The sequence below is a fragment of the Cornus florida genome, unplaced genomic scaffold, assembly GCF_030987335.1.
Source record: "Cornus florida cultivar Cherokee Brave unplaced genomic scaffold, ASM3098733v1 CherokeeBrave_3.0.0_Hap2_Chr01, whole genome shotgun sequence".
NCBI lineage: Eukaryota > Viridiplantae > Streptophyta > Magnoliopsida > Cornales > Cornaceae > Cornus > Cornus florida.
In genome coordinates this window covers 1,309,643-1,331,174 of record NW_026775571.1, presented here as the reverse complement: position 1 = coordinate 1,331,174, position 21,532 = coordinate 1,309,643, and the positions used below count along the sequence as shown (strand labels likewise).

At 34.7% G+C, this 21,532-nt stretch overlaps 1 protein-coding gene across 1 annotated transcript; it reads right to left on the bottom strand.

Moving 5' to 3' along the window:
* Window positions 1-9,589: 9,589 nt before the first annotated feature.
* Window positions 9,590-11,004, bottom strand: LOC132311087 (auxin-responsive protein IAA31). The gene is made up of 4 exons (XM_059812592.1): window positions 10,624-11,004; window positions 10,294-10,508; window positions 9,971-10,067; window positions 9,590-9,841 (listed from the first exon to the last, which is right to left on the bottom strand). The coding sequence occupies exons 1-4, from the start codon at window positions 10,905-10,907 to the stop codon at window positions 9,787-9,789; spliced, it is 651 nt and encodes a 216-aa protein (XP_059668575.1). The 5' UTR covers window positions 10,908-11,004; the 3' UTR covers window positions 9,590-9,786.
* Window positions 11,005-21,532: the final 10,528 nt, after the last annotated feature.

Sequence of the window (21,532 nt, the reverse complement as noted above, 5' to 3'; positions counted from 1 at the left end):
AGGCATTGAGCAATAACTTTCATTAATTGCACAATGACCCCTCCAAAAAACATGACAACTGCGAAACTGCCACAGAATGAAAATATCTTCCAAAAGATATTTTCTTAGATACCCCTGAAATAAAATATCTTTAAAAGATATTTATGAAAAACACCCCAAGAAAAGAAAAAGTTTCACAAGAACTTTGCATCCATACCCTTATGGACACCGGGAGCAACCAAAGTACTTTTTCACGAATGTAAAGATACGTATCTCATGGAACCCACTGAGAATGAAGATACGTGAAGTTAGAAACTAACTCCGAACACAAGAAGTGTGGTTACGCAAACAGAGTGACAAATGAGTAAAAGACGAAATAGGGAAAAAGACAAAAGGTGAATAGTGTCGAAAAACGAAAAATGTGGGAATGACTCGGTCCTCAAAGGAAATTGTCAATCCACAGAAAAAAGTCTCGGAAATCACTCCAGAGCACTCGAGACGACACTAATCGACAAGAAACCAAACTCAGAATGGAAAAGACAACGAAAAAAAATTATCCGAAAAATTCGAGTCATTACACATATGTTCCTGATGTTTCTGAAATATTTATACTTTAAACAATTGGTGAATTCAATGTATTATATTTTGATTCATTATAGAATTGATAGTATCCACTTGATTACAAGAGATATTTATATATGTATGTGATGGCGATCAATACATGAATATAAATAGTAATCATAAATTGTTCATAGTTGGTAATTATAGATGGACTCATAATTAATTAAGACTTGAACTGGATCCGCGTTAGGTTGAGATATATTGCAAGAGCCGTCGTATGCAATTGCTCCCTATCACCGTCATGACATTTGACTTTTAAGTATGAGAAAAGTATAAACTCTTTTATTAATTAATAATTACTTTGATTTGTTCAGCAGATACTTCAGAATCCTAAGACCGACACTTTTAGTAGTTATGTAATTAATAGTTAGAGGGTTATATTTTCAATATTTGCATCATTGCTACTTGTATTTATTTTGTATTGATTATGGTTGATCACAAAGTAAATTCGAAGGCCTTCGTGTGTTTTTAGACAAAATGATTTATTATATATTTATTTATTTAAATTATTATTTTTGTCAAACAAATGTTTTACTGTGATCGAACCAGAAATAATCAAAGGTACCAAAATAAATATATTAATTAAGTAGTCGGATTGATGGCTTTATTTATCCGATAACTAATTATGCATAAAGGGGTCAAAGTGCAACACTGACTTAGAGGTTATTTATTATTTAATTGGAGTTCAATTAATTTCTTTTAATGGAGTAGAAATTAATTTATGAATTAATTGAATTGGATCCATGAACCGGGCTAATTATTAATTCATTGTAACCAATAAAATAATAATCCCAAAGGATTCTCACTCATAGCCCAACTTGATATTGGAATCCTATTAGATTTGAGACATGTGAATTAGAGATTGAGAAGGATTTATTATTTCCTTTTCCTTATCTTTATGTTGCCTATATATATAGATGGTCTGTGTATATTTTGTGTGTGATTTTTGGAAGAAGGAAAAAAAAGGAATCTATTTTCTCTCTCTAGAAAATTAGGGTTAATGTTTTCATCTAATAGAGGCTCCCACAAGCCTAATTTTTTAAGGTCATTCATGAAGGCTTATGAGTGATTCCTAAAGGCAAAATAATTACCAAGAAGATGGAGATCCGAGGAGAAGGCATCTTGCTAAGGGATCTACAATAAGTGAGAACGTTCACTTTAGAGGAAAGATTTAAAGGTTTACTCAGACCTTTGATGTAAGTATTCAATCTATTAATTGAATGATATATCATATTTTATTTTTGCATAAAATTTGTCTCTATGTGATGAATCAAGATCTATAAATCAAAATCTCTCGAAAAGTTTTTAAAACATGCACGTTTCCCAACGGTGGTATCAGAGTATGGTTTGATTCATTACTAGAGATCATGTTTTTATCAAAATTCATCATTCATGGATCTAATTTTGATATGCATATATTTATTTATTGATATATGTTAATGTATGAATTAATATATTGATACATGAAGATGTATGTATAATTGTGAATGGATGATGAGTGTGTTTGGGCCATGGATGAAGTTTATAGGTATATTGAATGTAATTTTATCTTTAGATGAATGTAATTAAGGCTTTGATTTAACTATTTGAAAGTTCAATGATGTAATTTAATTTTTTTCATTGTATTTCAAATTGTAAATATTTATTAAAGCCATGTAATCTTCATCAAAGGATGCTATGAAGCTTCAAGAGAGTCCGAAAGGGTTAAATTAGGCTTTAGGAATTTTTTGGAATTTTTCTGGAATTTTTCTGAATTTTTTTGGTATTTTTTGGGCTTAAAATAATTTTCTGGGATTTTTTAAATTATTTTCTGGAATTTTCGGCGATTTTCCGGCGACCGGAGTATCGCCGGCGGCGAGTGCAGTGACCGGAGATGGCCGGCCAATCCGATGCGGCGCGGTGCACCCGTATGTGGTGCACCCTGATCATTGGCCGTAGGATCAAAGTCAAAAGGGGTGAGATAATCCAGTTCTTCACGGGAGAGTGTGCATACCATGAGGACAAGTATCTGGCGCGTGTTCCTCACGCGCCAGCAATGACTAGCACCACATGGCGCGTTGCAACGCGCTGCAAGCTTCCCCAATCGCATCCAGGCGCGTGAAGAACACGCGTTGGTCATGCCAACAACCTTTAGGCACGTGGCAGCGCGTGGAGGCACGTGCCACGCGCAGCTTCACCCTTAGGCGCGTGCCAGCACGTGCGGGGTCCTTCGGGCGTGTTCCAAGGGCCGTTTTGCTTCTCCAGGCGCGTACCAGTCTCCTACGGGGGTTTGCAAGTCGATGGAGGACCCTCGCGCAATACTTAGAGCAATTAAATGTTAAAAGCTGATTCCATTGGCCATTTAATTTGTTTTCTGTCTATTGTTTAATTGTTTATGTGATGCATGGAATAATTAATTGTTAATTATTATTGTTCATGCATTGGATCCATAATATTTAATTAAATGACTTGATTTATATTAATTAAATTATGAAAATTAATTGGATTTGATTACTAATTAATTAAAGGACACTTATTGGGAAACGAAAAATTATTTTTGTAAATTATTTTTAAAGTATGCCTCAAATTAAATATTATTGAATCATTTAAAAGTTCAGTTATTTTCTAAATTTAAATGGATTAAAATCAAGGCATTTTGCATGCATTATTTCATGGATATGAATAAATGAAAAAACCCTAATTATGAATGATTAAAAAAAATTGAGTGGGAGCGAGGATTTTTATACATTACCCCATGACCTCGTTATTAAAACCATTATAATTAGATCTTCAAAAATAAGGCCCCACGCATGATTTGAAGAGTCTTAATATTACAAGAATGGTTGTCTCATGAAAATAAAAATATTAAATATTAATTGTAATTAGATCTTTAAAAATAAGACCCTACGCATGATTTAAAGAGTCTATATTATAATGACAAGATATTTAATGTTTTATTTTTTATTAGAGCTTTAATAACGTTATACACTCAATCTAAAATCAATAGTGTTAGCTCCCTAACGGAGTGGTCTACACTAGGTGATTTTAGAAAGGCTAAACATAATCGAAAATCATTTCATATAGGTAGACAAGACATTGTCTTAAGAGACTGTCAATAGCAATAATGAATTTCGCCAACCGAATAAGTTATTGGCGTATTGGTTATCCGATTTTTCATGCAGTGGTTAAGCGACCCACATACTATTTTAATGGAAGTGCTCATCTAATAGCAAATGAATCTCAGCAATAGTAATAATGAACTCCTCCATCAGGATAAGTTATTGAAGTATTGATTGTGTGATTTATTACGCTATAAAGTTGAGGGACCCGCATTAATTAAAAGGGATTGTTCACCAATAGTGATAATGAACTTTTTTTCTATTGAGATTTATTATACTATGTGGTTGACAAATTCATTTTAATTTTAAATATGCATGATAGTATTAATAATTCACCTTGCATATTGTATGAATGCATTTATATTCAGATTATTTATGTCTAATCCATTTTATCTGCTTGCTTACATATTCAACGTATTCAGACCTCATTTATATTGACTGGAAAAGGAACTTAGATATTTTATTCACAACGTAGTGGTACAAAATATATTTACTACTCCTAAACCTAATCTTTTTACTTTAAAGATACCCAAGAGAACATTTGCATTATTTTATTTTCTTCAAACATCATGTTGAAAATCAATGAGAGGTTTTGGTGAGATTAGATAGAGTTTATGCCTTAGTACTGTGTCAGACTTGATTACCATTGAGACAGTCTAAGGAATTCCAGTAAGAAATCGTATTTTGAAAATGATTGTTTATTATTTAAAACTTTAATTGGAGGTCAATAAGGCTGACTTGGGTGGTAAGTTTCAAATTGACATGATTATTGCCTTGTTACCAAACTCGCTTGACTCTTTTAGAGTGAACTAAATAAGGAACCAGTTTGAGTTTACACTCGCTGATATTCTTATAGAATTGGTAACAGATGAAGGGATAATCAAAAGTATAGGCATTCCTACTAATCTAACCTAGTCTATACCATCTTTCTTCTAGGCCCAAGTGGAAGGGCAAAGCAAAGAAGAAGGATGATAATAGGACTAGGCTAGCACAAAACATTGGTATCCAAAAGGTTAAAGGGAATAAGGTAGTGTATGTTGAGGGTGAGGAAACTGTTTCTTTTGCTGCAAACTAAGACACTAAAGGACGAACTGTCTAAGCAATGACGTGGCGTAGGAAAATGTATATTTAATTATTAAGCCATGTTATGTGGTTATATCTATTAATTCCTGATGGATAGATTCTTAAGCCACTAAATATGTTTGCAATTTGTTGCAAGGATTTCAGGAATCCAGAAGCCTCGATGATATGGAATATATTTGTACTTGACCTGATGTTAAGGTTGTAGCTAAGTCAGTAGGAGTATTACATCTGAAATTAGAGAGTATGAGGATATTAGTATTAGAGAATTATCTTTATGTACAGATGTTAGACGCAATCTAATTCTTTTTTCACTTTTGGTTTATAAAAAACTGTGTTGTTATTTTCTAAAACTGGTTTTATAAAATTGATTAGATGTGCGATTACTTCTGATGCATTGAAAGATGGTCAATATACTATAACCACAAGCTCTTAAATTTTGCAGGATGTAGAAACTAATGTTGCATCTTCTAGATTGAATGTTAAGAGAAAATTTATTATTCCGAACTCATTGTATTTTTAGTGTTTATTTTTTGGGTTATAATCAATCAAAATGAGATTCAAAGATTGGTCAAAGAAGGTTTATAACCTAGTGAGGCAGGGGAGCCTAAACCAAACTTATGAATCCTGTTTTGAAGGATAGATAACCCTAAGGGTTTAATCAGCCAAATGAAATAGACATAAAGAATAATTGGAGTCAGTACACACAGACACGTGTGGTCTTACGAACATCCAGGCAAGATTACTCACGTTTTGGATAAATTTATCTGATGCGACACGAGTCTTAAACTTTTGGTATATTCTGAAAGTGTCAAGACTGATGTGGAACACAGATCAGGTAAACTTATCAAAACAATTCAATCTGATCGTGGATATGAGTATTTCTTTGGATAGTGCAAAGACTATATGGTCAATGAGGGTGTTGTGTACTAGTTTTCCGCAATTGACGCTCAATGAATTGAGGTGTCAAATAGGAATAACAGAATTCCGCTTAACATGGTTAGATCTATGATCAGTTATGCTACATTATCTCTTTCATTTTAGAGTTTAGCCTTAACAAAATCAATGCACATTATGAACTGCATTCCATCTTAGTCTGTCTCAAGGATACCGTTTGAGCTGTGTTTTTTACTAAATCTTAGTTTGAATCACATGCACATATGGGGTAGTCTTACGCATGTGCACTTGATATGGACAAGTAAGTTGGAAACAGATCATACGCATGATAGATTTGATAGCTACTCTAAAAAGCACTAGGATAGATTATTTTATGATCTCAATGATAAAATTTGATTGTTTACACTCACTGTTTATCTTTAGGAGGATCATATTATGGATTATATACCTAGTAGAATAATGTTAGAGAATATGGTATGAGTACCAGATGTACCACATGTGAACACACTTATTATAGAGATTGAAAATAATATATGAATTCCCTATTGATGCGTCAGCATTATCTAATACACAGATTCCTGCATCGGTACATTATTGTAATGGGAGGATTATCATCCAATCCGACAGAGTCATGTTTTTAGGTGAGACCGTTATGGACATCCCTGTTAAACATGAGTTTGACCCAGTAAGCTACACGGAAGTATGAACCGATATGGATACAGATCGTTTTGGCGAGTTGCTATGAAATCAGAGTTGGAATCCATGTATTCTAATAAAATCTGAGATCTTGTAGAACTTTCTAGTAGGGTGATACCTATGGAAGGCAAGTTAATCTACAAAAGAATACCAGAAGATTTCTTAGTATATAAACCATGTATGTAGAGGGTTCTTAGTATATGAACCATGTATGTAGAGGGTAATGTCATTGTTTTTCTGATTTTATATATATTGATGACATCCTACTCATTTATAATGATATGGAAAGTTTTGTCACCAGTAAAGAGGTAGTTGTTCAATTATTTTGAAATGAAAGATTTTTAAGATGTAAGTTATATTCCTAGGATCAAGTTTTTGTAAGATCAGGTTAAAAGGAAAATAGGCTTATCTTAATAATCTTACATTGATAAAGTTTTGACCAAGTTTGGTATGCAAAACTCAAAGAATGAGTTCTTGCGTTATTGACATTGATTGCTCTCTCTAGTAAGTAGTGTTCCAAGACTAGCAGAGGAGATTGAGCAAATGAGACTGGAACTATATGCTTTGGCATATGGGAGTCTCATATATGCCATGGTCTATAACAAACAGGACATCCGCTACATTGTAGGGATAGTCAGAAGATATCAGTCCAATCCTGGACTTGATAACTGGTCTGTTGTGAAAAATATCATTAAGTACCTCAGGAAAACCAATGATCTCATACTTATTTATGGATGTGATAATGTGGTTCTAGTCAGGTTTGATAGTTCTGATTTCAAATCAGTTATATAAGGTCCATGTCTTAGTGTATGTTTTCTAAATGGAAGGGAAATTAGTTAGTAAATTGTTAAGCAGATTTCAACTGCTGACTCAAACCTGCAGGGAAAGTACATTGCAGCCTTAAAGACGGCAAAAGGAAGCCTTTTGGTTTGATCTTACTGATTTAGAGGTTGTGGAGCATACTAGGCTGCCTATCGAGCTATATTGTGACAATAGTGTAGAAGTAGTCCAAACCAATGACACAAGGTTTCATAGGGACAAGGTACACTGAAAGGAAGTATCATGTTCTTCAAGAAAATGTACTCGTGGCTAGAGCATTGCATTGGAACACAACTTTATTGATCCATTAACAAAGGTGTCATTGATCAATAATTTTGATCGTCATCTGGATAACATTGGAGTTAGATGCAATTTGAATTGGCTATAAGGGCTATGAGGGCAAGTGGGAGCTCTTGGGATTTATATGCCCTGGCATAGCAAATTCTTATCTGGATTATAATGACATATGTTCCTGACGTTTCTGAAATATTTATGCTTTATACAATTGGTGAATTCAATGTATTATGTTTCGATTCATTATAGAATTGATAGTGTCCACTTGATTACAAGAGATATTTATATATGTATGTGATGGCGATCAATACATGAATATAAATAGTAATCATAAATTGTTCATAGTCGGTAATTATGGATGGACTCATAATTAATTAAGACTTGAACTGGATCCGCGTTAGGTTGAGACATATTGCGAGAGTCGTCATATGCAATTGCTCCCTACCACCGTCATGGCATTTGACTCTTAAGCATGAGAAAAGTATAAACTCTTTTATTAATTAATAATTATTTTGATTTGTTCGGCGGATACTTCGGGATCCTTAGACTGACACTTTGGGTAGTTATGTAATTAATAGTTAGAGAGTTATATTTTCAATATTTGAATCATTGCTACTTGTATTTATTTTGTATTGATTATGATTGATCATAAAGTAAATTCGAAGGCCTTTGTGTCTTTTTAGACAAAATGATTTATTATATATTTATTTATTTAAATTATTATTTTTGTCAAACAAATGTTTTATTGTGATCGAGTCAGAAATAATCAAAGGTACCAAAATAAATATATTAATTAAGTAGTCAGATTGATGGCTTTATTTATCCGATAACTAATTATGCATAGAGGGGTCAAAGTACAACATTGACTTAGAGGTTATTTATTACTTAATTGGAATTCAATTAATTTCTTTTAGCGGAATAGAAATTAATTTATGAATTAATTGAATTGGGTCCATGGATCGGGCCAATTATTAATTCATTGTAGCCAATAAAATAATAAGCCCAAAAGATTCTCACTCATAGCCCAACTTGATATTGGAATCCTATTAGATTTGAGACATGTGAATTAGAGATTGAGAAGGATTTATTATTTCATTTTTCTTATCTTTATGTTGCCTATATATATAGATGATCTATGTATATTTTGTGTGTGATTTTTGGAATAAGAAAAAATGAATCTATTTTCTCTCTCTAGAAAATTAGGGTTAATGTTCTCATCTAATGGAGGCTCCCACAAGCCTAATTTTCTAATGTCATTCATGGAGGCTTATGAGTGATTCATAAAGGCAAAACAATTACTAAGAAGATGGAGATCCAAGGAGATGCATCTTGCTAAGGGATCTACAATAAGTGAAAGCATTCACTTTAGAGGAAAGAGTTAAAGGTTTACTGAGACATTTGATGTAAGTATTCAATCTATTAATTGAATGATACATCATATTTTATTTTTGTATAAAATTTGTCCCTATGTGATGAATCAAGATTTATGAATCAAAATCCATCAAAAAGTTTTTAAAACTTGCATGTTTCCCAACAGATACTTCAGTCATATATGATGAAGAAGAAATTTAACTCTCAATAACAGCATAGCTGAGGGTCAAGTAAATTGGAGGGGTTAATAACCCGGACCATCCTAACAGGCATATTGTGTCCGTGTCTGAACTCCTCGTCTTGAGGAGAGTCCCATTCACTAATTAATCACAGGGATTAAGACACAACTTTTGTTGAGACACACGGGAGGCTGGAGTACCACATTCAATTCACTCAACAAAGCCTCACAGGGATTAAGACAGAACTTTTGTTGAGACACACGGGAGGCTGGAGTACCACATTCAATTCACTCAACAAAGCAAGGCACAAACGAAAAAAAAAAAGGTAAAGGAAATGGAAAAAGGGAAATGAACCTTCAAGTAGTCATATCACCTTGGCTACCTTCATAAACACACTTTCAAAAAAACCCCACATCACAAGCGCATATATGTGTGCGGTTATAATAAAATATTTTTTTATGCACACTTGCACAAATTATTTGGCAGCAATGAAATCTCAAACAAATTTCAGAATTCAGAGGTTGCAGAACTTTGAAGGGAAAGACAAAAATAAAATAAAATAAAAGTAAGATGCTTAATTTATATATGGTGATCTGTTGTTGGAATGCACAATATCTAGTATAATTTTAAGCATATTCCTTTCTATTTTTAAATTAGGTGTTGCCACCCAATTAGAAGAAAAGATTGTATAAAAGAGAATTAAGGTGATGGAGGGGGGGTGTATTTGGAATGAATATCAACTATAAATATAGCTAGCATCTGTCTCCTCTGGTGATCTTCAGTCTCTTCACAGTGGTCAAAAACATTCTGCAGATGAAAAAAATCAAGAAAAGCGCAATGCCCATGAGGTCATTAATCATGATGTATAAATGAGATTGAATATTCAAGAATTGAAATTGTGATGATTCGATGAAGGGTCTAATTTATTAAGCTTACTCCCAAGGAACATCTCCAACCATCATCCAGTCTCCTTCCTTGTCTTCATAAGTTAAAACATGATATTTGGCAGAATGAACTCCATCAGCATCAGGACCTGTACGTTCCCAAACAAGTGTTATAAATCTGTAAGTTGAGAATATTTTTCCATGACTAGCTAGTCACTGAGGAGTCATCGTATATCATAAACAAAAATTGTTTAAATCATACCCAATTTCTAAAACACAAAATTAGACCTATATATATATATATATAACTATCGATTATGTAAAATTAATTATGTAGAAATGTAGATTAATAGATAGATATATATATGTACTTACAGAGGATGGCGGTGTTGAACATATGGGAAAGGGCTGTGATTAAGCTATGATAGTCTTGGTGGGCGAAGAGATCCAATTTTCTACCAATGGGAATGCCTTCCATGTACACCTTCACAAACAAGGCTGCAGCCGCATAGAATTGGGTATTTGCATTCTCCGATGCAACCCTGCTTCTCAAAAGTGGCTTGATCGGCGGCCAACTCAACCTTTGCTTCCTATATAAATATAAGAAATTAAATTTAGAAGGTATATGATAAAGGTGAAATGTATTCCTAATAATAGTAATAATGTATATTTGTGATGAATTAATTGAATTGACTAGATTGGTACCTTGGGTGGACAGGGCTTGAAGAAGAGGAAGAGAAATAATCTTGATTTTGATGAAATTGGGAATTAGGAGAGGGTGGGGAGATGTTGAGACCAAGCCTGAGATCAGTGCTCAAATCCTTGCTTGTTTTGGGGAGCTGATTTTTATTGTCACAGATTAGAGAAGATGGAGAAGAAGAAGAAACAGAAGAGAGAGAAGGATGGTAATTGCTGTTGCTGTTGCTGTCTATGGATGAACAACCACCACCACCACCACCACCACCACCTTTACTTGCTTTTCTTCCCATGATCGATATATCTCTTTCCCTTTCTTCTTAATTCAATCACATAGATAGATGGAGTAAGAAGGCCGCCACCTTAGGCTTAGGCCTCCTTATATATGTAGTTATGTATAAGGTGTGTGTGTGTGTGTGTGTGTGTGTGTGTATATATATAGTAGTAGCAATGCTTTGATAAGTGTAAGGTATATAGTAGGTGAAACTTAATTGAGAGAGTGAGACGGGAGTAAACTGATACTACAAAGAGCGACCACACCCCTAGACGACGACCACCTTTAAACCGATTGGTTGTTTGGTTGGATTTGGAGTTGTCGTCGCAGAGGTAGACATTCACACGTGACATGTGCACGTGGCATAACATTGTCATTAATTAGACGGAAAACAAGTCCTACCTTATACAAAAGGAAAAACAAGTACTATAAATTATATAAAAGAAAAAGAAAAAGAAAAAGCTAAACATTAGCTTTAATTTCCTACCATTTTGATGACAAATTTGAGGCTCAAGTTTCCCAAATATTATTCCCTATTACCGAAAATGGTAAAAATGATGGTATGTACGTGACTGGCCCTTTTGAAATGGTATTTCTTATATGAACATTTATATCAAAAGTGGTCTTCATTATAAACTTTAGTCTTTGATTGAGAATAATCATATATATATATAGGTCTATTGCGTTTTAATAAAGAAATAAAATAAAAATATGATATTTATGATTCATAATATTATATGTCTAAACAATCCAAAAGCGCCCAAGTCAAATTAGATGGTGTAAAAGTCCATGAGACACACAAACTCTTCTTTTAACAACATACTTTCATATTCCATTATATTCCACGACACTTGTCTATCTAAGTGAGATTTGAGTGAGAAAGGACTTACCAAATTTTTTTAAGGAGACAATATTCTTATTCTACTTTTTTAAGTGTGTATTTCAAACCTAAAAGAAATGGTCCTTGCATATTATTTTTTAAATGACATAATCGTTTTTTCAGATTTTCTCTTTTTATTCCTAATTTTTAATTTTTTAGATCTCTTTCAATATATATATATATATATATATATATATATATATATATATTGAAAGAGATCTAAAATATTAAAAATTATATATATGTATGTCCTGTGACGACCCTAGATTTGTCAACCCAGTGTGTCCTGTGATGACCCGAAACAGATCCAAATTGTGGAAGCAAAATATGAACAAGTCTGTAGAGATGTACGTCAAGACACAAGAATGATCTTATGAGGAGTCCCGTAACTTAGCGGAAGCAAGACCGGAGTTAGGGTTTTAAAACCATCCAAGGAATGGACCAAGGGCAAAATGGTCATTCTAAACTAAAATGGGTGCCATCGTGCACACCATTAGAAAGACAAAAAATGAATGAAGCTAGACTCAAGAATCACCTGATTCAGAGTCCGGACGGAAAAGATATAAAGATAGAACGAAACGGCGTCCTCCAATTAGGAGATACCACAACACTACAAAGAAGGTCAAATGTGCAAGTCAGTGAGGAAGGGTCAGACGTTTTGACCTATATGGTCAAACGCTCTGACGAAAGGGTCAAGCGTTCTGACCTATGGTCAAGCGTCCTGACCTATGGTCAAACATTCTGACAAAAGGATCAAGCGTTCTGAACTACATGGTCAAACGTTCGGACAAAAGGATCAAGCGTTCTGACTCACATGGTTAGGCGTTCTAACCTACATGGCCAAACGTTCTGACAAAAGGATCAAGTGTTCTGACCTACATGGCCAAACGTTCTGACAAAAGGATCAAGCGTTCTGACTCACTTGGTCAGGCATTCTGACCTACATGGCCAAACGTTTTGAAAAAAGGATCAAGCGTTCTGACTACCGAACGACGAAACTAAAAAAAAAACAATCAGTCGAACGACGTGACAGAAGCAACGATCAGTCGAACGACGTGACAAAAGGCAATAATCAGCCGAACGATATGACAAAAGGTAACAATTAGTCAAACGACGAAACCGAAGGCAACAATCAGCCGAACGACGAAACAGCAGGCAACAATTAGCCGAACGACATGACATAAGGCAATAATCAGCCAAACGACGAAATAGAAGGCAACAATCAGCCGAACAATATGACAGAAGGCAACAATCAGCTAAACGACAAAACAGAAACAAGTTTAAGGCTATACATGCATTCCAATGATCCAAAACAAGTTTAATATACTTGTGAACTTTAAAATTAATGGCCCTTGGCCTCATGTTCTACGTGTCAAGCATAGTACAAAAGGTGCACTTATGTACACATTACATATATGGAATCAAAGATACAAGTTTTGACATAGAAAGCTACAAAATGACATTTCATGCTAACATTTGCATGAAATGGAAACTTAAAAGTTATAAGTCATCCAAGAATTGATGAGCATCATGAACCAAGTCTTCGTACCTGAAAAATGCCCCGGTAACTTTGGGGTGAGTAACATAAAGCTACTCGTAGGAGATGAGCATGCATAGACCTAGCATTTTACACTAATATCACCTTAAGATGGAACATGTTAAAGGGGCTCATACCACCTAACGTCTATGTCAAGGTGAGACTCAGGGATCATTATAAGTTACATAAGTGTAAATCAACATGAATCATGATATATATCTAAAACGAATCAAGGTTGGGATAATCCAAAGAACACGACAAGTTTATAAATTAACATGAATCACATTATCAATGTAATTGAACAAGGTTTGGAATAATCCATACAACACGATAAAAAGGATACTTGAATACAAGGATCATACTATCAATGCAATTAACATGATTGGAACATTCCGATTAACACGACAAAAGATTATTCGGATATTAATTACAAGAATTACATTATCAATGCAATTATCATGATTGAAACAAAATCCAACAACAAAGCCCGTCATGTCGAGAACAACAAAATCGAACTCTAAGGTCCGCCTACCTATCTCAATAGCATAACGCCGAAAAACACGATCCAAAAACACTGGACCCCAACTAGTGTGTCAACACAGATAAGATTATCCTGAAGTGTGACCTCCAGACCCAATGAATGTGCAAATGATGCAGAAATGAAAGAATGTGATGCACCCATGTCAATAAGAACCCGAGCCCAAGAACTAAAAACTGGAAAGATACCTCGAACAGAAGAGGTCCCTGCGGAAGCATTTGCCTATGGAAGAGCGTAGGCTCGTCCCTGAGCCCCTGAGCCCTGTTGTGAACTGCCATGTTAGCCTGACTGATGTGTAGAAGCAGTAGGTGTAGAGCCCCTGGCTGGATAAGTGCCAACTAGTGCCACTGGCTGTGGTTCCTGAGGAACTCTGAAACCAGACTGAACCACCGTAGACTGTGCCGGTACTATCTGTGAATCCGTCCCACTACGTGACTTATTCAACAACTTTGGACAATCCTTCTTGAGATGACCTGGTTACTGCAGTAGAAGCAAGCTCCCTGCCCTGCTCTCGTAGAAACTGATGTCTGACTGGCCTGTGGTTTAAGCTGTGGGCAGCAAGGCTTGATGTGCCCCGGCTGCTGACAATGGTGACAAATCACACCCCGGGCTGATCTGAAGATACAGGAACTGTGGGTGCAGGACGAATCTGTTGTGGTGCCCCCTATGAGTGTGCATTGTTCCCTGCCTTAGCCTTCTTCTACTGACTCCCGGAAGATGATGGAGTGTCTCCGTGAGGCTGCTTATGTGAACCCCTGATCCGTAACTGATCCCGTTCCTCTGCCTCAGCTAACATAGCTCTCTGGACCACATCTCTATAAGTCCTCAAATCAAGAATTGAGACCCGTGGCCTAATGTCAAGATGTAGCCCATCTTGAAACTTTATTGCCCTGGCCTCGTCTGTCGCTACCATATCCTCGGCATAATGAGAGAGAGAGAAGTAAATCATGTCTCATACTCAATGAAACTCATAGTGCCCTAATAAAGACCTGTGAACTGTATCCTCATCTCCCGCCTCATAGCCCTTAAAAAGAAGTGCTCGAAGAACAAATCTCTGAACTCATTCCAAGTCATCAACTCAACATTGTGGACATTGGTCATAAACCTACACCAGATATCTACATCTCCCGTGAACATAGAAGCAGTCAAGGAAAACCTCAACCTGTCCGTGGGTACTACCATACTGTCCAACTTGCGAACCATAAGGTCTAACCAAACTTCTGAGACTAGCGGATCTGAACCCCCTGTAAATGGATCAATCTTAACCCTCTGTAGTCACATAAAGTACTCCATTACCTCATTGACTATCGGTGCCAGTGTCGGAATCCGTATCCCTGCCACCTGCCTACGTATCCTGTAGGGATTTAGCGATCCCCTGATTGATTCCTTGAGCCACTCACTCCTCATACATCGGTTCTCGCGGCGCATTAGCATCCACGTCATGAATTGGAATCCTGTGCCTCCCTGGACCCCTCGTAAACTCGGTGTCATCCCCCTGTTCCTCAATGCCTTGACGTGAAGACTCTCCATAAGTGACAACCATGATGCTAAACATATGTAAAGAAAGAGGTCAACAATAACACAAGTTATTATGACTGAGTGCAACTCACACTATGAATGCACGAAATACGAAGCATGACAAGGTATATAACATACGGTCATACTAAAGCAATCAAAAAAATCTATTTAAAACAGTTAAGCACTTAAGCAAATAAGCATACATGTCAAACAAGAATGCTCTTAACCACATAGGCATATAAGCATAAAGACATGTCATACTACCAAACATGTTATCAAGAAACACATAAATAGGTTAAAATGCCGAAATATGTCATTAAAAGCATATGAATATATCAAAGTAAATCAACGAAAGCATGATATGCACCCAAAACCCGTCGTCCTAAGGTATTCAAACCTAGGAGCTCTGATACCACCTGTGATGGCCCTAGATTTTCAAGCCAGTGCGTCTTGTGATGAACCGAAGATTGACCCGATAACGGATCCAGATGCGGAAGCAAAAGATCAGAAATATGACAAATAAGCCCCTAGGGGCAAAATGGTAATTTTCTAAAAATATGAACTCGGGTGCCACCGAGCACACTGCTGGAAAGACAACAAAAAATTAATCAAGATGGACTCAAGAATCACATGATTCGGAGTCCGGACAAAGGAGAAACGACAAAATAAAGAAAAACGGACATATAGAGCAAAAAGGGTAAATTGGTAATTATCCAGGAATATTTAGGTACAACCGAGCACACCGTTGGGAAGATAGCAAAAAAATAGTCAGGTTCAAAAAAAAGTTTACTCGATTTGGAGTCCGGACGAGGGAGAAAGGTCAAAAACAAAAAGAGGATCATGACAGCTACAGTATTGCTGACCCACTACTGCTGCAACTGAGAGTAAAAACGAGAATCTAAAAAGACTTTTTTGGAAAAACTCAAAGAAGAAACCAATCCTAAAATCAATTTTTCTACCTGGCAGCATGGGCAGAAATAAATAGTAAAAAAAATACATTGTAAAATGCCCAGAATGCCCCCAAGAAAATCAAGTCAAAATGGTAAAAATCATTCCTAGCTACTACCCAAGGAAAGGAAATGGGGCTTCGGGAGGTTTTTAAATTGCCTAAATTGAAAATGCAATCTTAAAATACACCCACAAGACCTCCGAAAGTTTCGGATCGGTTGTCACACTTTTCAAAAAAAATGTCGATGAATAGTACCAAGTACACTTGTATTAAAAATCAGCAAAAACCTGGCAACAAAGATTTTTTGGAAAAATATGGGTTTTTGAGGGCCAAGATGACGTTTTATGAAAAAACACAAAGAAGAAACCCCCTCCCCCCCCCCCCCCCCCCGAAATTAAGTTTTCTACGTGGCAGCGCGGGCGAAAATGAAAAAAAAATACATTTTGAAATACCCAAAATGCCCCTGGAACAGAATAGGGTTAAAACTCAAAAAAATGCAACCTTATGTTTTTTTGTTTCATCAAGAAGGGTATTGTTTGCCAAAGTGAGCATGCAAGTGTGTGTAATATGATAAAATGGATGTGCTAAAATGGCCTATGGCCTCATTACAATACATTTACAAGTTTTGGCATACTAAGCCTCAAATTCTCATAAATAAGCTACAATGGCAATACTTTAATTTTAAAGAAAACATAATTGTAACCTTTCAAGTTAATGGCCCATGGCCTCATGTCATACATGCAAAATGAACGCTTCCAAATGTACTTAAATACACATTATAAGAAGGAAGCCATCTTAACTTCTAAAATACCATACATCCATGGCATACAAAATATATCATCCAAAAGTAATGCATGCTAAACAAGTGTATGTCCTTATACAAAAATGCTTCAAATGGCTCATGAGCCTCTAAGGATGATGAGCATCCAAAAACATTGTCTCCTTACCTGTAAAATAACCCAAACCACTAGGGTGAGTAATCAAGTTACTCGTAGGAAGAAGCATATGCGTATACCCTAAAGTTTCAGTGTCATTCCAAGATCAATATAGATGAATACAAGGGAGCATTCCACTTAACGTCTATGTTCAAGGTGTTCTAGGGGATCATCTTAAGGAAACTTAAATGTTTTTTAGCAACACAATATTAATATGGATGAACTTAACAACATCAATTCACAAATAGCAAAAATTACAAATTACAATTAAACATTGGTTGCCAACTTGGAATTTAATGCGAAATCAATTAGTAGAATACTTGGACATCAAATCTCGGATAAAGCCAAGCCTAAATGGTTATTTCGGGCATTAACCCGCTGGGAATACCATCCTAGTGCGCACTATAAATGGGGAAAACTCATACATCCCGCACTAGAGCCAAACTCTAGCCATGTCACTTGTAACAATGTCCCAAGATAATCTAAAATATAGCAAGTTCAAAACTCATACATAATTATTAAAGCATATACACCACCTTCCATGCACAAGTATTTTGAAACCATGCAAACCATGTCTTATGGCTTCCAAGTCTAGAATGACATAATAAATGACAAGTACTCATCATGATATAATGTGCAAAACAATATCACCAACTTATCAATTTAAACCATGCCTCAACTATAAGCTTTATATACTAGATTACAACATTATAGTATTAAGCTTCTAAAATAATTACAATTAATCATCAACAAGAATATAGAATTATCACCACCATAATTATAACAATTCAAGTCAATAGAAATCATCTATAGCATTAATAGTTCTACAAGAGTTCTATATTACTACCACATGTGAAATTGCTAGAATTTAGTATACTACTAAATTACATGATCTTTCTACAGATGGTATATACATATCATACATGTAAAATCAATAAACCCTAAGTCAAAAGTGAGGGTTTCCTATAATATGCAAGACTATCATATTAAAAGCATGTATACAATATATATTAAACCTCAAAGGATTTTAAAACACTTAAAATATAAACATACTACCACCCCTACCTCAATAGAGAATTGGATCTCTATAATCCAAAGCAACCAAGTACAAAATGGATAAAAAGTCTAGAGTTAATGAAGAGGAGAGCAAGAGGAAACTTTTATCTCCCAAGGTTTTTGGTCTAAGGTGACCGGAAGGAAGCCAAAATGAAGAAATAAGCTATTAACCAAGCTTTTCTCCAATAGTGGCTAGGTTAAGGTTCTTGAGAGTAATGAGAGTGAAGAAGATAATATGAAATGTGGTGAGTGGAGGATCTAGTATTCCTCCACTCACTATGTTCTCTTACACTACCTCTCACACACACACAATGTATGACTTAATTTGGTGCTTACACTTGTCACTAATCCATGGCTCCTTCCAAGACTTAATCCTAAGCCTACACTTGTCAACTATCTAAGCCAATAAGTGCACCAATCCTAGGCCAACAAGTGGGTGAATCTCCACCCTCCAAATGTCAAGAGATCATGCTTCCAAGTTACTCCACCCCAATGCCAACAAGTGGCTCTATAAGAGTGTGACACTTGTCACACTTTTTAAAAATTGCAAAATGGTCATTTTCCAAAATATCCTCAAAATAAAATTGCAAGATGGTTCCCAGGGCGAAAAATAATTATTTTACATAATTACACTAAAATCCCAAAATCAAGAATAATTACAATAAAGTATGCATCCATGCCCTTTTACGAAAAAATAAGCAACTAGAATGTATTTTCTACAAAAGTAAAAATGCAATTATCATGGATGTATGCAAAGCCGGAATCAAATCCTAGCACGAAAAATGAGGTTATGCAAGGAAAAAAAGATAAACGGGAAAAAGACAAAATAGGAAAAAGACGAAAAAAAAAAAGAAATTACCGAAAAAAAAGAAAGGAAGGAAAATGACCGGAAGGAAGGAAAATGACCGGGTCATTACATATGTAATGACTATGCTATGATCTTTGACATATATTAATTAGGGATTTTTTGCATAAAATTTGAAATCTAGATTAATTAATTAACTAATTAGTTTAATTAATTTTTGTTTAAGTGTTCTATTCATTAATTAAATATTTGATTTGATATATGTAATGACCATGCTATTATTTTTGACATATATTAATTAGGGATTATTTGGATAAGATTTGAAATCTAGAACATTAATTAATTAGTTTAATTAATTTTTGTTTAAGTGTTTTATTCATTAATTAAATATTTGAGTTGATATATGTAATGACCATGCTATGATCTTTGACATATATTAATTAGGGATTATTTGGATAAGATTTGAAATCTAGAACATTAATTAATTAGTTTAATTAATTTTTGTTTAAGTGTTCTATTCATTTAATTAAATATTTGAGTTGATATATGTAATGACCATGCTATGATCTTTGACATATATTAATTAGGGATTATTTGGATAAGATATGAAATCTAGAGAATTAAATATTTTAATTTAATTTAATTTTTATTGTATTAATGATTTAACCATGTATTAGATGTTGTTTGCATGTTTAAATCATAAATTTGGACTTGTATTATATTCATGAGGATATGTTTTCAATATTGATAATATTGTTGTGGTGTAACGAATCGCACATTGAAGATTTAACATATGATGTTTAAGTGTAACGTATCACACAATGAAGATACGACATGGTGTATGCCATTGTAGACATGAAACCTTAAGACATGGTTTGTGTGGTTTCATCCTACTTGTGCATGGTAGATAGTTTCATGCATTGTATTTGAGTATATGTCATGAACTTGTTGTTTTTGGAAATCTTGTAAGGACTTGAGTATATGTTACGGCTAGGGTTCGGCTCTAGTACAGGAGATAAGAGTTCTCCCTATAACATTAAGTGCACACTAGGTAGTACCTTGTGGGTTGTAATAGCCCGGAATAACTTGGATGGTCTTGAGACCACATGTTCTAGTCTTTCCACTACTTGATTTTGCATTCAATTCCAAGTTGTTAATCATTGATTACTTGTAACTTGTAATTTGGTGAATGCATTTTCAAATTCAATTAGTATACTTGTGCTTGTATACTTGCTTTACGTTTATTTAAATTCCATTTAGTATACTTGTGTTTTGTATACTTATTTCGTGTGTATTTAAATTCCATTTAGTATACTTGTACCTTGTATACTCACTTTATGTGTTTTTCAATTCCGTTTAGTATACTTGTACCTTGTATACTTGTTTCAGTATATTTAAATTTCATGTAGCATACTTGTACCTTATATGCTTATATGTTGTGTATTTCATTTCAACCGCCTAAGTAGTTAAGATGATCCCTTAGTTCACCTTGTAATATAAACATTAGGTGGCATGAACCTCATGAATTAGTTTTTATTAACTTGCAAAACTTGTAAAACTTAAGTTATTCGCATATTCATTTCCTATGAGTATTGTAAGTTACTCACCCCCGCTGAATGTGATTTGTTTCAGGCAAGAAGACGTGGTTTCGGGATATATAACTTCCCTATGTTATCTTGTTAATTTGGAGTATTTTTAATGTATTTTTACTCACATGCAAGTGTTAGCATGTTTAAGTTTTACTTATAAAGTTGTAATACTTAGCTAGGTTCAATATGCCCTTTTTGCCTTGTGTTATGTAAAGTGTACTTAGGTACACTCTTTGAGACATATTTGACATGTATGTAATGAGGCCAAGGGCCATTTACTTTTAAGTTGTTTTTTTAAAGTACTTTTGGTTTCATGTATAATTATTGAAAAATGAAGAAATCAAATGCTTTAGCATGTCAATTTTAATTCGGGATGTGTAAAGTGTTCATAAGCACACCCTATAGGACTCTTTGTATATGCATGATGTGTGGCCAAAGGCCAAACGGTCTTTTGAATGCATCTATGCATGTTGGTTCAAGTTTTTCTTTGAAATGTCATTTTAAGCAAATTTTAGGTTTGGTAGGTCGTATTTTGCATTGGGCATATTTGGGGGCTGTGAACCATTCCCGCGCACTTCAAAACACTTATTACATTTGCGTGCCCAATTGTTTTAGCATACAACTTCATATTCGACCAAATGAACACTTGAAGCAAATTTCATTTTTTAGGTTTTTTTGTAAAAACTGAGCACAAGAGCATTTTGTGGATTTTTAATTAAAAATAAAATTTTCTTTTGATATAGTCAACTAGAAAATATGATTTTAAGGGAGGTTTCTTCTTTGTGATTTTCCAAAATAAGTCATTTAAGGCATGTAATTAGCTCTTAGTTCTGGAAT